The sequence below is a fragment of the Hyalella azteca genome, unplaced genomic scaffold (genome assembly GCF_000764305.2).
Source record: "Hyalella azteca isolate HAZT.00-mixed unplaced genomic scaffold, Hazt_2.0.2 contig17432, whole genome shotgun sequence".
NCBI lineage: Eukaryota > Metazoa > Arthropoda > Malacostraca > Amphipoda > Hyalellidae > Hyalella > Hyalella azteca.
In genome coordinates this window covers 70,643-89,609 of record NW_025947215.1, presented here as the reverse complement: position 1 = coordinate 89,609, position 18,967 = coordinate 70,643, and the positions used below count along the sequence as shown (strand labels likewise).

The window sequence follows — 18,967 nt, the reverse complement described above, 5'->3', positions numbered from 1 at the left end:
GCATTTTCTCATTTATGAAAAAACCCTATTGTGCTCGTCATGTCCGTCTGTCCGTTCGTCTGTCCGTGAGTCTGTCCGTCCGTCTGTCCGTCCGTCTGTCCGTCCGTGACTTCACATTTTCGACGACGAGAAAATGCGCTCTCTGTCACTCACTGCAGTGAGTTATATTTTTTTGAGTTCTCAGTGTAGTGCGTAGCAAGCATCTCGAAATTGATTGGACTTGAAATGTTATTCGTAAAGGAAAAGATTAGTTAAACATGGCTAGATATGAAGTGAAGACTGGATCAAAATTTGAAACGGAACTTAAAAAAACTCACAGATAAATTTAATTCAAAACCAGGAGATAATTTTTTGTCATTTATCTAAAAAACATGAGTCAAATGGGAGTTTTACCGTAAACCTGGATATTTTCTAATAAGCATTGCATAAGTTGTAAAATTATTGAAGTAAATTTGGGTTAACGTGATTCTCAAATGTCAGAAATTATCGTTATTTTAAAAGTTATAAATTCATCGAAGAAGATTGAATTTTTATTCCCATTTCATTTCACCAGGAGCGAAAAATTAGAGCTCAGGGCTAGTCGTAGATTTGAATGTTTCTTTATTTTTTGATCAATATACTATAGATTAATAATCTTTAATGGGTTGTGGGCGATATGATTCGTGATGACGGTATTAGGATGGAGCAATTCAGGATGCAGGGTTCCCGGTGTACGTGATTTGTGATTGCGGATTCAGGATAACCGGATTTTAGTACATCAATGATGACGTATTCCTTTCAACGCCGCGCTGTCAGTTAATGATGCTTATTACTCTAATTAATGGTGCTTATTACTCAAATTAATGGTACTTATTACTCAAATTAATGATGATTATTACTGTAATTAATGATGCAAATTACTCTTTAATGATGCATTTTACTCTAATTATTGATGATTATTACTATAATTAATTATTATTACTCTAATTAATGATGCATTTTACTCTAATTCATCGATTTGCATAAAAAATTTCATAACATATTTGCAGGAGATTTTTTAACTTACTTAACTATACGAGTATTGCAATGTACTGTTACTCATGTCTGCATTGTTGTCACAAACTGCATAAGAAAGTGCAAAACATATAAGCTGCATTGCACCAGCATAAATTAGAGATCGAACACTGAAAAAGAACACTTGTTTCTTCATAACTCACGCGACGCTCAAGTGTTCTTCCATTTTCCAACAGATCATTGAACTATCGATGCTGAATAAAACCAAGGGAAAGTTGACCTCTTATTCATAGTGCATATAGTAAGGAAGTTATAAGCAAAAAAGATAATAAAATATAAAGGAATATTGTTGACATTTTCAACGAATTTAAAGACTCTTTCTTCACTTCACTTTGGTATAATGTATGGAAAATATATTTCTTGAACTTTGGATTACTTGTATGCTTTAATTTTCATCTTTACTGTCAGAATAAAGACCGTTGTTAGACTAAATAAAAACTCAGCAAATGTCCAGCGAGAAAATAGTGAGATAATTGCAGAGTAATTCCATTTTCTATAATAAATCCGGGTTCCGTTAATAGATCGAAAGTCTTTAGTCTTTAGAATTGCAATCATAACTAGAACTATTGAACTACAGAGAGGACAGGGACTTCTCTCTGTCCTGCCGATATAAATAAATGACACAATAAATACACGTAGAAATGAACAATACATAAAGACAATTCAATAATCCAAAATACAATAATCCACATAGACAATAATTGAAGAGCACTAATCCATATTCACTCGTACCTGAGAATAGCGTACTGCAGCCTATAATAGCTCAGTCAGCCTCGCAGGGACACCAGAGACAAAGAGCTCTAACTTGACTGGCTAGGCCTTACAACAGGTACTATTCCGACAAGTAGTGCGGGTAACATTCTTACAGCAATTGCCCGACGAAAGGTTTACAAGCGATGCAGGTGGGGGAAAGGATGATGAAAGCAATAGAGGTTAGAAAAAGTGCCGGAAGTACAGGAGTAGAGGTTAAAGAAAAGTGAAGGAAGTTCAGGAGTGGAGGTTAAAAAAGTGAAGGAACTGCAAGAAAGAAAGTTACGGAAGTGCAAGAGTGGAGGTTGGGAAAGCGATAGCCTTAAGGAGTGAAATGTGATAAGTCTATTTTATCGAAGTCACTGAAATAAATCGAGGAAAATGAATTCAGTAAGGGGAGCTGAGGGCAGGCAAGGCAGCCTAATGCAGAGAAGAGGGGAGAAAATGAAATTCTGACGAGCCCAAAGCTAGCAAAAGTCTACGGAACTTGCTACCAGCATTTAGTTAGGTCGCATAGCGCATCAGGCTCTCAGCAAAATGAAAGCGATGTAGACTGTGACGATTCATTCATTTACGAATATATAACCCTTATTATGCTTGTTTTGATTTGAATATTATTTTTGCATTTTACTCGGTTGAAAATTGTAGAAAATAACACAAGTTGAAAGGGGCAACAGAAAAATTCATGCTCGATTTGGACTAAGAAACACAACGTTTGAGCGCAGCTTGCGTTCTAAAATTAAGTTTAATACAAATCTAAGTGAAAGTCAGCGAAACGAAAAATCACGGAATATATAGTACAGCAGAACTGCTGTTCTGCTGGAGCAATAACCACTGCAACGATAACTATAACAACAACAACAGCTGAACGACATCTATGACAGCTGTAAGACAAAATTTATACGGCGGTGAAACAAACGATGGCAGAAACTAAAAATTGCGAGTGAAAAAAATAGAACTGCAACAAATAAAATGCAAAATAATTAATATCAGCAATAAGAACTAACAGACGTTAGCTGCATACAATAAATAGCAGGAATAACAGCAAATAACAACACAAAAGTTTCAATTAAAATCTTGCAAAGTTCTGACAGCGCTAGCAAAAAAAAGCAACTAAAAATTAGTACAGTTTCCCCAAATAAAATACTGCCACAATATCAGCAGTAGAAGCAATAAGAGCCACAATATCAGCATTAAAAGCAATAAGAGCCACAATATCAGTAGCAGCAATAAGAGCAACAATATCAGCAGCAGCAGAAATAAGAACAACAATATCAGCAGCAGCAGCAATAAGAGCAACAATATCAACAGCAGCAGCAAGAAGAGCAACAATATCAGCAGCAGCAGTAGCAATAAAGAGCAACAATATCAGCAGCAGCAGCAAGAAGAGCAACAATATCAGCAGCAGCAGTAGCAATAAAGAGCAACAATATCAGCAGCAGCAGCAACAAGAGCAACAATATCAGCAGCAGCAGTAGCAATAAAGAGCAACAATATCAGCAGCAGTAGCAATAAGAGCAACAATATCAGCAGCAGCAGTAGCAGCAATAAGAGCAAGTGTAGGAGCTATAAGAGCAACAACATCAGCAGCAGCAGTAGCAGCAATAAGAGCAAGTGTATGAGCAATAAGAGCAACAATATCAGCAGCTGTAGCAGCAATAAGAGCAACAATATCACCTGCAGCAATAAGAGCAACAATATCAGCAGCAGCAGCAATAAGAGCAACAATATCAGCAGCAGCAGCAATAAGAGCAACAATATCAGCAACAGCAGCAATAACAGCTCACAGATGATCAATATCATCGGGCTAGCAGCCGGCAGCAGCACAGGTGGCAAGACTATACACACTCACCGCAGCGCTGGTCGATATGTACAGATGTACTTTGTGCGCCCGGGCTGATTTAAGGTGACTTAGGGTGATTATCTCCATAAGGTGCGTCATTACCTGCTCTCCATCTCTCTCTCTGTCCCTCTCTCCGTCCCTCTCTCCATCCCTCTCTCCATCCCTCTCTCCATCCCTCTCTCCGTCCCTCTCTCCATCCCTCTCTCCGTCCCTCTCTCCATCCCTCTCTCCATCCCTCTCTCCATCCCTCTCTCCGTCCCTCTCTCCATCCCACTCTCCATCCCTCTCTCCATCCCTCTCTCCGTCCCTCTCTCCATCCCTCTCTCCATCCCTCTCTCCATCCCTCTCTCTACCCCTCTCTCTACCCCTCTCTCCATCCCTCTCTCCATCCCTCTCTCTACCCCTCTCTCCATCCCTCTCTCCATCCCTCTATCAACCCTTATCTCCGTCACTCTCACTACCCCGCTCACTTTCCCAAAGTTCTTAGCTCTTCATTAATCGGTTTGACTCCCGTCAAATATTACAATGTTTTCCTCTCAGTTACTCACTCCTTAAGCTCTACTCATCTAGTTTCTCTTCAATTTTCCAGCATTTACTCGCTTGACTGGCTAGTTAATTTATCTCATTGGACCCAACAGCTTAAATTAACGCTCACTTTTTTACTCTCTTATGCCTTTTTGGCCTGCTTTCTCATCACATTCACTCACTCTCCCTTACTCTCCCTCACTCTCCCTCACTCTCCCTCACTCTCCCTCACATCCCGCTCGTCCAATAAGCCATACGACAAAATTTCCGGCGGTGCTGTATAAACTGCCTCCTGACACGCACGGCTCGCGGGAGAGGGAAGTGAGGGGATAAGAGGACGGGAGAGGGGAAGTGAGGGTAAGAGAGGGTATAAGAGGACGGGAGAGGGGAAGTGAGGGTAAGAGAGGGGATAAGAGGACGGGAGAGGGGAAGTGAGGGTAAGAGAGGGGATAAAAGGACGGGAGAGGGCAGCAGCGGTAATGAGAGGGCAGGAGACGGCAGGCTAGAGGATGAGAGGGCAGAAGAGGGTAGGAATTAGGATGAATAAAATGCTTTTTTAAAATTACTTTTTAAAGACAACACTTCTAAAGAGGCCAGTGTCTACTATTTTTCACATGTACAATAAATTTCTTAATTTTTATTTTTATATATTAAAAATTTTCATTTTATTTATGAATTTTTATTTTATTTTTTATTCCGTTAGTTGACTCACGCATTGTCTCCGACTTTAATGCATGTGGGCAAAATTTCAGATCGATTGGACAGGTAGAAGTGTGTTAAATAGCGATTATAAGATTTGTAGCAGACAAACAAACAAACAAACAAGAAGTGAAGTTAAAGAGAAGTGTTGTAAAAATATTGAAGAAGAGCGAGAGTCCGACTTGAACTGAAGAACATAAGGCTGGAAGCGGCACGGAAGGAAATGATAGGAAAACAGGAGTTGATGAGAACAATGATAACAAGGAGATGATAGGAAAACAGGAGTTGATGAGAACAATGATAACAAGGATATGATAGGAAAACAGGAGTAGATGAGAACCAAGATAACTGTGAGCATCTCATGGCTATTCACCTTTTTGCACCCTTTAAATTAAATCTTAAATGATTGATGATTATATGAATATCATTATTGTATGCTGACATGTCCCTCAGTCTGACGGTATGCTGACATGTCCCTCAGTCTGCACGGTATGCTGACATGTCCCTCAGTCTGCACGGTATGCTGACATGTCCCTCAGTCTGCACGGTATGCTGACATGTCCCCCAGTCTGCACGGTATGCTGACATGTCCCTCAGTCTGCATTGTATGCTGACATGTCCCTCAGTCTGCACGGTATGCTGACATGTCCTTCATTAATAAATCGTATAAATACATCAAGCCTAAAATTTAGTCCTGAATTAACGCAGGTAAAAATCCTAAAATATGAATAGCTTTCATCCACAAAATACAAACCCTAATATGTATGATATAAATCAATAAAAAATGTGTTTATAATTCAAATAATATGTATAAGAAAGCAATAACTATCAGTGCGAGTTTCAAGATCGATGAGAATAACTGTCTGCACCTGGCCAGAGCCAGCAGATCTCAGAGCCAGTTGCCAGGTGGTGCCATGGAGTTGCCAGGTGGTGCCATGCAGTTGCCAGGTGGTGCCATGTAGTTGCCAGGTGGTGCCATGCAGTTGCCAGGTGGTGCAATGGAGTTGCCAGGTGGTGCCATGCAGCTGTCCGGTGGTGCCATGCAGTTGCCAGGTGGTGCCATGCAGTTGCCAGGTGGTGCCACCAGTTGAAACATGTCCCCTGTCAACTTCTCTTCCTCCCAGGCAATGTCAACGTTGATCTGTTGCCAGCGCACGACGCTGTCGCCAGGCTCGTCAGGATCACACTGGCTGAGCTCAGAATAGTTATGGGAATATATCACCGGATATTTTAAAGAATAATACATGGAATATTTCAAATAATATTCCATGTAATATTTACCATAATATTGCACATTATATGCACATAATATTTCACGAAATGTTTTACATAATATTCCAAATTATTTCGCATAACATTTCAAATATTATTTAAAATTATTTCACAAAATATTTCACAAATTATTTCACATAATGTTTCAAATTATTTCCCATAATATTTTACATAACATTTCAAATTATTTCGCATAATATTTCAAATATTATTTAAAATTATTTCACAAAATATTTCACAAATTATTTCACATAAAATTTCAAATTATTTCACATAATATTTTACGAAATATTACAAATTATTTCACAAAACTATTCATCCGACTAATTATGGAAGAATATGTTGTTCGTATATACTTTTGCAGTTCGACCAGCAGCAGTGACGATAGGAACTAAACACACGAGTGTACAGCTCTATGTCCTGATTGAGCAGGACTTGGATCTCTTCTAAATACGTTCCATATTAGCAAATTACATTTAGATTTATTTCAATGAATATTCTGGCAAAACAAATCTTGATTTATTCCTATTATGTGAGAATTTTTTCATGACTTCAACTTGTTTACAGTCAATAAGCATATTTCAATAACTTTCATCGTTTGTGATTTCTCTCAACTAATTTCGAATGAATATTCTTTTATCGCGACATAATGCTAATGATAATTATTACTGAAGAACCATTTCAAACTGTTGCGGAATAGACCAGGTTAAATTACCACCTTTATGAATAAAAAACAAAAGGCTCTTGGAGAAGGAGCCCATTTTTGCCAAACTTCACACTGAGTTCGCATTACTTCCTGTAGGTAAGAAAACTGGAGGCATAACATTCCATGAAGTCAAGTGATTAATGCCATAGCGCCCTATGTCCACAGCTATCGCTTTAACATGCTTAACGCATGATAATTTGGTCCTTGGTCATACTGCATATGGCCTAACCTATTCCTGCCTAACCTCTTCTGGCCTAACCTACACATATGTTGCAACATTTTTGAACCCAAAACAAACCTGAACGGACTTACACTAACCTCATTGGTTGCAGGAAGTTATAGAGGCCGGGCAAGTGAGCAGGTAGAGCCAGTCATTGGCTACAATAAGGTTGTTGGGCGGTGCAACGTGAATAGGTTAGGCCAGAAGAGGTTAGGCTGGAGGAGGTACAGCCGGATGAAGGACTGCCTGCTTATGAGCGTGCATACTTAAGCATTGGCTGACGACCTACGAAATTATTACCACTAAGCAGCGTATCACTGGTCTGGATTACTGCGTTCAGCGTAGTTTGCAGCTTCTTGTTCTGTGGCTGAGAGAAGTTGGTGAGGCTGGGCGCTGTCACCGGGGCTTATTTAAGAGGAAAATTTGCGTCTCACGGCTGCGCCTCGAAGGTGGTAAGTGGTCAGGTTGTAAGTGGACAGGTGGTAAGTGGTCAGGTGGTAAGTGGTCAGGTGGTAAGTGGTCAGGTGGTAAGTGGACAGGTGGTAAGTGGTTAGGTGGTAAGTGGTCAGGTTGTAAGTGGACAGGTGGTAAGTGGTTAGGTGGTAAGTGGTCAGGTGGTAAGTGGTCAGGTGGTAAGTGATCAGTTGGTACAGTGTAAGTGGTCAGGTGGTAAGTGATCAGTTGGTAAGTGGTCAGGTGGTAAGTGATCAGTTGGTAAGTGGTCAGGTGGTAAGTGATCAGTTGGTAATTTGTTGAATCATTTGAGTACACAGCACAGTCTTGTGTAGCGCTAGGTACAACTACAGTGAAGATTCAGAAGTGTGTTCTGCATTTCCCTTCTCAAATTTCTTAAAAAAATCCTCTATAGCTAGAGTACAGCTCTCGTAATCCTCTATAACTAGAGTACAGCTCTCGTAATCCTCTATAACTAGAGTACAGCTCTCGTAATCCTCTATAACTAGAGTACAGCTCTCGTAATCCTCTAAATTAGAGTACAGCTCTCGTAATCCTCTATATAACTAGAGTTCAGCTATCGTGATCGTATATAATTCACTGGAATTAAAGCTGTCCTCATAAATTTGAACGCCTCGTGTAACGACGTCTTTCTTTAAAATTATTATGGAAACGCAGGCGTGGTAATTTTAATCATTGGTAATCTTAATCTTAAATTAAATCTTAAATTGTTTTTATATAATCAATCATACAGCAGCTTAAGACGGTTAACTTGACCTATATTTCAACGCACGTGATCAGAGTGGTAAAGTAATTCGAGGGTATTGAGGTTAAAAATAATAAATTTTAAAGTAAATTATGTAAAGGAAGTGGCAGCTTAGTTAGTGAAGTGTAAGCTAGCAAGAGGAGACGGTATTCTTGACTTATATTTCAGCTTATGTGATCAGAGTGGTCAAGTAATCCGAGGATGTTGAGGTTAAACAAAGTAGTTTGGAAGTAAATTAAGTAAAGGAAGTGGCGGCATAGTTAGTGAAGTGTAAGCTAGCAGAGGAAGGGTGAGGCAGCAACAGGAGCTTTGCTTGCTTAAGTCTCCCCGCAACTCCCGGCACCCGTGACGGTTGTGGGGCAGTAATTACGGGCATGTCTCCCGTGACATTAGTCACGCCCGTGACTATATCTTATTCTGGTCTCGAGTAACTTTACCTTATTCTAGTAACGTTGCTCTAGTAACGTTACCATATTCTATTAACGCTACCTTATTCTATTACGGTTACTCTAGTAACGTTACCTTATTCTAGCAACGTTACTTTGGTCAGGTAACATGGGTGTAAAAATAAATAATAATAAATAAGTTTTGCATTTAATGGTCCTGTTAGCCGGGGTGTCGATTCGTGAATAATGGAGATCATGCCTGAAGTAGTGATGAGCTGTGGCATGATGATGTGAGTGCAGACAAGAATGGCATGATGAGTGCAAGCAAGAGTGGCATGATGAGTGCAAGCAAGAGTGGCATGATGAATGCAAGCAAGAGTGGCATGATGAGTGCAAGCAAGAGTGGCATGATGAGTGCAAGCAAGAGTGGCATGATGATGAGTGTGCAGACAATAGTGGCATGATGATGAGTGTGCAGACAAGAGTGGTATGATGATGAGTGTGCAGACACGAGTGGCATGATGAGTGCAAGCAAGAGTGGCATGATGAGTGCAAGCAAGAGTGGCATGATGATGAGTGTGAAGACAATAGTGGCATGATGGAGTGTGCAGACAAGAGTGGCATGATGTGTGGCCACTAGTGGCAGGATGAAGTGTGTGGCCACTAGTGGCAGGATGAAGTGTGTGGCCACTAGTGGCAGGATGAAGTGTGTGGCCACTAGTGGTAGGATGAAGTGTGTGGCCACTAGTGGCAGGATGAAGTGTGTGGCCACTAGTGGTAGGATGAAGTGTGTGGCCACTAGTGGTAGGATGAAGTGTGTTAACTATGAGATATGAGGTTACTTGGTATTAATTTATTTAATTTAACGCGCCAGCCAAATTTTTAAACACCTCGTGATTCTTCGGATAGTTTGAAGTTTAAATTGACACGAGAATAGGACTTGATCCCTCAAGAAATGCTGCGTGTCTCTTGTGAAGCTTTCCTCCGTAGATTATAGGCCGTCATTAAAAATAAGGGTGGTCATATTGAATAAATATGTCTGAGAATTGTTTAGGTAATTCTTGACTACTAGCTCATCCAATAAAAAAATAATGCACCTGTTTGTTTCATTGAGAAATAACAAAAAACATGCGTTGCCATATATATGGCGGATCCTGTATACTATACTATACTATTCTATACTATGCTATACTAACAGCGTGTATTTTTGTATACTATACAAAATTTATACACGTGTAAATATTCGTGTATTCACACACTGATGATGTAGATTATTTGGTCTCATAAGAGAAAAGCTTCTGTTTCTAGTAAATAAAAAATATTCAGTTTACGAGAATCTTTTAACTCTGTTAATTAAAATCTTCCCTTCACATATCACTTTCCATGTTTCAATCCTTAATGCAAAGTTTTCAAGAGACTCAAATTGCTCTTTATTTAGTTTTTATTTAGTTCATAATACTTGTTGTGCCAGAAGCTTGCAAATCTTTCGAGTCCGCGTGTAAGTGCACTATAGAAATAAATGTTTATTCATTTTATTCACCAACATATAATAACATATTATATTTTATATTATGAGTTGGAAATTAGACAAGTTTTTAATGTTCTGCGTTGTATGTTGTTGGGGACTATTCAATAACTAAGCATTTTCTAAGCCCAAACACTTGGCCAATGATCGCAATAAAGGATGAATAAACAGTAATAAATAAAGAACTATAATAATAAATGAACGATAAATCCAAGAAAACAAAACTATAAAAACTATAAACCGTGTGTCTAGCAAGCTTTCACTTTCAACTCGTAAGAACGTCCTAAGTTCGGAGCCTCGCTGAAAAGCAAGAATAAATACAAATCAAGGACTTGAATTACCGGAACTCTAACAAATGAATATAACAGACATATAAAAACTAATATAAATAATAATATTAAATATAACCAAATAATCCACCACTATGTCAACACGAAGATCAACACGATAAATAATGCAATTAAGTACTAACCTCTGTGGCGGATCTCATATATAGCAATGACAAGTTACAGGGCGGGTCTACACGAGGTCACGTAATAGTAACTCAAAAACAAAATGACAAAAACGTAACCTAACTATCGATAAAATTATTGTATCTACAGGCGGTCCCTAACAATGTGACGTAAATAATGAACGTCTCGTGACGTCAAGAATTAAAAAGAGAGTGGATGCTTTATATATTTTAATGAGCCTCTTTAAGATACAAAAAATTGAATTCTTAGCGTGAATTTTATTTTGGATAAATGCAGTATGAAATAGCAAGCATTGCTTAATTTAATTCATTCCATTTAAATATCTGTAAAATAGAAGATGCATATATTTTTAATTAATGCAGAGTTTATGATAAGCTTGTGAACATTCGCTGCCAAATCACTGTTCACGAACGAACAAAAAAAAAGGAAGATCAGTAATAAGATCTGAGACAGATCCCTGCCATGGATCCAAGGCTATAAGATATCGCTTGATCTAAAACCAGATCTGGCACGAATAAGATCCAGCAGATCAGGTGAGATCGAGACTTGTTTGGATACGCAGAGTGATCTCAGTAGCTGCGCTGATCTTAGGTTACACGAAGATCAAGTCTCCTCTGCTTTTTGCCGTCCATATTCTACCTTTTTCCTATTAATTTCACGACATCCGTAGGAATAGCATTATGGGATGCAGGTTTCATATATTATTTTCACAATTCTGGTAATTATGACATTTTTATTGGAGGAAAAGTTTAAGTTGAACAATAGATGTGAGTAAAAGCAATTATTTTTCTGTGGTTTCGCCCTATTATTGTCGTACATCGAATAATTATTTCAAGTTCATTTTGATTTGATTCTCCTCGTTAAGCTTCTTCTGAATAATATAAGAAAAGAAGTTTGATTCGTTCATGTTTAATTTTCTTATTTATTACACCATCGTTACAACCTTTCTTGTCATGTATTATATGGTATATTACATCTTTATTGTTATTATTCTCATTATATCTACTCAGTACAGGTTAAGACCATTTACCACCTGCAGCATCAGTAATGTATGGCAATAACCAGAGAACTGGTGACAAGTTGCAATATGTTTCCTGGATTAAATGAAATAAGGATTTTCTGTTTTTTTTTCAATGCTTGTCTATTTTATTTCTAACTAAAAGATTTTCTGCGGGAAACACAAATGCCTGTCGCTCGCGATCTGATTTGACTAGAACATGTTTGCCATGCTGTTGCCAACGCTGCTGTTGCCAGGGTTGTTAGGGTTGCTGTTGTTATTGCTGTTATTGTTCTTAAGGTTTCTGTAGTTAGAGTTGCTATTGCCAGGGTCGTTAGGGTTGCTTTTGTTATTGTTGTTATTGTTCTTAAGGTTTCTGTACTTAGAGTTGCTATTGCCAGGGTCGTTAGGGTTGCTGTTGATATTATTTTTGTTGTTGTTCTTAAGGTTTCTGTAGCTAGAGTTGCTGTTGCCAGGGTTGTTAGGGTTGCTGTTGTTATTATTGTTGTTGTTGTTGTTGTTCTTAAGGTTCCTGTAGTTAGAGTTGCTGGTTTCTGGGTTTTTTATGCTTAAGTTACTATTGCTAGAGCAGCTGTTGTTAGTGTTGCTTTTGCTTAGGTTAATGTTGCTGTTACAAGAGTTGCTATTGTTAATAATTAAGGTTGATGTTTTTAGAGTTGCGGGGTTATTTATACAGAAATACTTATTTCTGTATAAATATACAGAAATAAGTATTCTGCATAATTCTGTATAAATAATTCGTAGTACAGAAATACTTATTTCTGAGCTACGCATTCTACGATTATATCAAGATAGTTTTCTGTAAACTCCTTTTATGACGTGGTAATATTTTTCTGTCTCGTACGCATTTAGTAATATTAATATATCTCTATGCCGTCAATAAGTGTCTTCCTCACGTATGTTGATTATTCGCACCCTCATGTGCATTAATCAATGTACGTTACATTTTGCTGGAAATTCAACTCACCAACAGCGTTTTCGGTTCATTGATAAATTTGTCGTGAGCTGCGGTGCTACAGAGACTTTTACAGTCCATCCTATGGGGACTTTTACAGTCCATCCTATGGAGACTTTTACAGTCCATCCTATGGAGACTTTTACAGTCCATCCTATGGAGACGTTTACAGTCCATCCTATGGAGACTTTTACTGTCCATCCTATTGAGACTTTTACTGTCCATCCTATTGAGACTTTTACAGTCCATCCTATTTCTTAAGACTGGCAGGATTCTTAGGACTGGCAGGATTCTTAAGACTGGCATGATTCTTAAGACTGGCAGGATTCTTAAGACTGGCAGGATTCTTAAGACTCGATGTTTCCTGCGGTCCTGTAGGAGAGGAGCGAGCTTCCTCTCCCTTGGGCTCTTCCGTAGCCCATTACACGACGCAGTCGCTGGGAAAGAAAGACGCGCCAACAAAACCCTGCACAGCACCAGGCCTTTTACCGTGCACTGGGTTACTTTATTTGATGTATTAACTATGAGATATGAGGTTACTTGTACTAATTTAAGTTATGCAGACACTCCTATTGAGGTGTGAGGTAACTAGGTAGTAATTTATTTAATTTAATTTATGCAGACATTCTTAGAGAACAGCTCATCTGGCTTGAGATTTTACTACACAAGTATATACCGTATTTATATGTTGTATAACGCATTATGTATAATTAACTTCAGTTCTCCCCTGTATATTGTAATGAGCTGCAGCAATCTCCCCTGTATATTGTAAAGAATCACAGCAATCTGCCCTGTATATTGAAATGAGCTGCAGCAATCTCCCTGTATATTGTAATCAGCTGCAGCATCTCCCCTGTATATTGTAATGAGCTGCAGCATCTCCCCTGTATATTGTAATGAGCTGCAGCAATCTCCCCTGTATATTGTAATGAGTTGAAGCAATCTCCCCTGTATATTGTAATGAGTTGAAGCAATCTCCCCTGTATATTGTAATGAGTTGAAGCAATCTCCCCTGTATATTGTAATGAGCTGCTGCAATCTCACCTGTATATTGTAATGTTATATAGCCCTCCTCCCTGTATATTACAACAAGCAACAATTTCTCACAATAACAATACAGTTTTTACACAAAGGTTGCTAGCGAGCTTCAATTAAGGCACAACAATCAGCTGTATCAATCATCAATCTCTCGTGACGACAATCTCGCCGCTACGTGACAATCTCGTCTCCCCGCTGGGACATCGCAGGATTGCCCGCAGCCGCTGACGGCAATCCCCGGCCGCGTATCACGGATACGCACGACTGCCCGCTATCCCTGACTCCGGAAATCTGGAAACTTCAGCAGCCAGATTGCCAGATCTGGAAATCTCGGATACCCTTTGAAGAAATCCTGACAACAGGCGCAGTTTTCACAACAGGCGCAGTGTTCACAACAGGCGCAGTGTTCACAACAGGCGCAACAGGTGCCGCAGCGTCCGCGTTTTCCGCCACCGCGGATCACGCTCGCTGACCCCTGACGCTGCATCCGCGCTCCGTGACACGCCTTCCGCACTTTGCTTCTCCTGCGGACGCAGAGCTCAGCCGCGGTAATTTCGAGAAGCTGCTATTTGTTGCTAAAGCAAGGTCTGTTCAATAAGTAAGGCCTGTTCAATAAGCAAGGTCTGTTCAATAAGTAAGGCCTGTTCAATAAGCAAGGTCTGTTCAATAAGTAAGGCCTGTTCAATAAGCAAGGCCTGTTCAATAAGTTAGGCCTGTTCAATAAGCAAGGCCTGTTCAATAAGTAAGGCCTGTTCAATAAGTTAGGCCTTTTCAATAAGCATGTTATGTTCAATAGATTCGTGTTTGTAAATGTTCCAAGTCGTTTTAGCAATTCATAAATTCCATTCTTTCCATTCCGAAGCTCATTAAAATTTTTTTACCGCTATTAAAACTATGCGGTTTGATGCCAGATTCTAAAATACGACGATGTACAGCTTCTGACCTATGAGGCTGGAGATTGTACACATCTTATTTCTATGTTAGGTGTTCAGGGAGGCCGTTTTATCACTATGTTTTATCTCCAAGGGTTTTTTTCTTCACTAGATAGAAATATCGGCCATCACTACGCATATTACAGCACATTCGGCTATATGGGTAAAGGAATTGATGCGAATTCCCAGAAATATAAAGCAATATTATATATAATTATATAATATTATCTTCGCGTAACGCGTGTCTGTAGGATATCTATTAAGTGATGTTACTAGCCCGATGCTCATTTGCTACACAATACCGTCATTGCCATCCTTATTAAGATATAATATAAAGAACACAAAGCTATCGAAATAAACGGGCGATCAATAAAAATAGTATGAACTTACTGAAAAAAATTCTGGCAACATTTTTTCGGTTCGTGAATAATAAATATATATAAATTTACCTAACTTATTAGAAGGAATCCTACCGAACATCCTCTCCCATGCAGGACAGCGGGCCAGCTGTGCCAGGGCCCAGTAAGTGTCCCTATCCTCTCCCATGCAGGACATCGGGCCAGCTATGCCAGGGCCCAGTAAGTGTCCCTATCCTCTCCCATGCAGGACAGCGGGCCAGCTGTGCCAGGGCCCAGTAAGTGTCCCTATCCTCTCCCATGCAGGACAGCGGGCCAGCTGTGCCAGGGCCCAGTAAGTGTCCCTATCCTCTCCCATGCAGGACAGCGGGCCAGCTGTGCCAGGGCCCAGTAAGTGTCCCTATCCTCTCCCATGCAGGACAGCGGGCCAGCTGTGNTGTCACCATGTCACTGTATATGTCACCATGTCACTGTATATGTCACCATGTCACTGTATATGTCACCATGTCACTGTATATGTCACCATGTCACTGTATATGTCACCATGTCACTGTATATGTCACCATGTCACTGTATATGTCACCATGTCACTGTATATGTCACCATGTCACTGTATATGTCACCATGTCACTGTATATGTCACCATGTCACTGTATATGTCACCATGTCACTGTATATGTCACCATGTCACTGTATATGTCACCATGTCACTGTATATGTCACCATGTCACTGTATATGTCACCATGTCACTGTATATGTCACCATGTCACTGTATATGTCACCATGTCACTGTATATGTCACCATGTCACTGTATATGTCACCATGTCACTGTATATGTCACCATGTCACTGTATATGTCACCATGTCACTGTATATGTCACCATGTCACTGTATATGTCACCATGTCACTGTATATGTCACCATGTCACTGTATATGTCACCATGTCACTGTATATGTCACCATGTCACTGTATATGTCACCATGTCACTGTATATGTCACCATGTCACTGTATATGTCACCATGTCACTGCAGTGTGAAGGCCGCCAGCATGTATAGGGTAGTGTGAAGGATGCAAATAAAAAATCAATTCAACATGACAACAACATAAACACAACATAATCTTGACCTGGGCACATCATGAGCACAACATAACGCAACATAATTATTACGGGAGTACTCATGAGCACAACATGAAGTGACGCCAGTGCCTTTAATGCGGCAACCACAATGAATTCAATAAAAATTTTCGATTCGTCTTGAAAAATGTCCCAGTTTAGGCAAGTCAGGCGCCTCAGACTATAGGTCGCATTCCTCAATTGAGCGCTAAATGGTCAGCCTTCGGTCTTATTGCGACTAATTTCGCAGGAAAATATCAATTTATTTATCAATTGGTATCGGCAAACTACCAATTATTGAGATAACAAGAAATTGATTTAAGAAAAAGAGGAAAGAAAATGCCACAAGAAGATAAAAGATGTAACTTGAAAAAATATAACTCAGTACTCACTGCAGTGAGTGACAGAGAGCGCCTTTTCTCGTCGACGAAAACGTGAAGTCACGGACGGACAGACAGTGAGACGGACAGACAGACGGACGGACAGACAGATAGACAGATAGACGGACGGACGGACATGACGAGCACAAAAGCGCCTTTTTTCCATAAATGAAGAAAATGCGCTAAAAAGAAGGCAGGTTTATTCATAAGAACAATACATATTTTACTCAGAAGGAAGACGGGTTACTTCATAAGAACAATAAATATCGTACTCAATATTCAACTAAGAATTGAATTATAAACAAGTTGACAACTTTGTCCCCAGGGCAGAAGGTTGTTACCTTCGCATGCAGAGCGCTGTGAGAAGACCTGGAAATCTGTTCAACTTTTCCCAGAGGTTAAGAAGAAAATCATGGATAATAAGCGAGGAAGAGCGTCGTCAGGTGAAGCCTTTCTTTCATGTGATTTCCGGCGCCATCTTTCCCGTCACATATCGCCACCGCCGCCACCGCCGCCACCGCCGCCACCGCCGCCACCGGCGCCGCCGCCACGCTGGCTTGGAAAAATTGGTATTTTCGCGTTAGTTTAAAACCTGGTACAAGGAATGGATGCCTTCAAAGTACATTGCGGTGCATGGGTTAAAAAAATTAGGGCTGAGTGGGAATTTTTTTCTTGTGCATAATTTTCATTAGGAAAATGTAGGCATTATGGCATAATTTTCTTGTGTAACACAGTTTTCAAGTGGTGTGGTTGATGTAGAATTGAACGCTCAATGTAGGACCGACGGGAGCAGGCAGGCTGCCTGCCTAAATACAGGGCTAGTGGTGGTAGCATGAACAGGTTTATTGGTTGGATTTGGAATTGGGTGCGTAGTCACCTCCGGTCACGACCTTTAAATCGGACATACACGCTGCATAAAAGCTATTTTACTGCGTCAAATAATTAAAAATTTACACTCGTATGTTACAAAAATTACAATTAAAACGTATTCACAACAATCCTAAAAAACTAAAAACTTTCGTTATGCAATATTTTAAAAATACATACAATGTACTAAAACATTCGGCACGGTCACCATTGTCTTCCCACCCTCCCCTCTCCCAACCCTCCACTCAAGAACCCACTCTTATCATCCTACAGAAATTTTGTACGAATTGAAACATGGTTGATGGAATAAGTTTATTAATGGGTTTGAAATACTCGAAGAATAATTGTTTAATTAGCACACCCAGCAATCACAGTGTTAAGAAAGGTTTTAAGTATTAGAATATAAGGCAGTAGGGATCAAACTTCATTAAGTGTAGTTTTTCTCACGACAGAGACGAGTTATGAGACATGCACTTACTGAGCACAAATCTCATCAGGATACACAAGATTGGCTAACAAGACTTGCTCTTCTAGGGAACCAAATCTAATTGATGTAATTATGAACACAATAGAAAGTAAAAGCAGAGCGAGGTTATCGCACTGCCGGACTGAACACTTGACGTCCGGATCTGGCGGGAGCGGAGCGGAGAGGTTGCGAGGTCCGCATATCCTGCCTCCGCCGGATAGGGTCAGCTGATGAGAGCCCTGAGGGCATCATAGTGAAGAAGGGGCGGACGGGAACAAATAGGACATCTGAGCAGGGGTGGACAGGTACAAATAGGTGGACAGGTATAAATAGGACATCTGAGCAGGGGCGGACAGGTACAAATAGGACATCTGAGCAGGGGTGGACAGGTACAAATAGGTGGACAGGTACAAATAGGACATCTGAGCAGGGGCGCACTGGTACAAATAGGTGGACAGGTACAAATAGGTGGACAGGACAAATAGGTGGACTGGTTCAAATAGGACATGTGAGCAGGGGTGGACAGGTACAAGTAGGTGGACAGGTACAAATAGGACCTCTGAGCATGGGTGGACTGGATCAAATAGGACATCTGAGCAGGGGTGGACAGTTACAAATAGGTGGACGGGAACAATAGGACATTTTAGCTGGGGTGGACATAGGAACAATTCGTGGACTGGTACAAATGAGACATCTGATCGAGGAGTGGTGGATAAATGCAAATAGGACACGAGATGAGAGGTGGAAGGAGAGAAGGTGAGAGGCAGGGCAACACCAAAAAAGCACGACTTGCAATGGAAACACTGCGAAGATGTCGAGTCGTGAAAGTTTTACAGGGAAGAGGGGATGTGGCTGAGGTGACCACATCTTCCTCTCTTCCTCACGCTGCTTCTTGCCTGCCTCATCCGCTCCACTATACTGTGATGTACAGCACAGTACAGCTACTGTGATGTGTAGTAATGCACACCCAGTGAAAATTTACAGATGCAGCAGCTTCTGATTTGGATTACCAGAAGCTGGGGCGACTCTAAATTTTGTTACCCAGTGAAAATTTACAGACGCGGCAGCTCCTGATTTGGATTACCAGAAGCTGGGGCGACTCTAAATTTTGTTACCCAGTGAAAATTTACAGACGCGGCAGCTTCTGATTTGGATTACCAGAAGC

The 18,967-nt window shown here is 40.2% G+C and overlaps 1 protein-coding gene across 1 annotated transcript in view; it reads right to left on the bottom strand.

Annotated features, from left to right (window-relative positions):
* Positions 1 to 11,881: 11,881 nt before the first annotated feature.
* Positions 11,882 to 18,967, bottom strand: part of LOC108666062 (probable WRKY transcription factor protein 1) — a 15,122-nt gene continuing 8,036 nt past the window's right edge. Inside the window, exon 4 of the mRNA XM_018152871.1 lies at positions 11,882 to 12,222. Coding sequence (XP_018008360.1) covers positions 11,882 to 12,222 — 341 coding nt within the window. The remainder of the gene's footprint in view (positions 12,223 to 18,967) is intronic.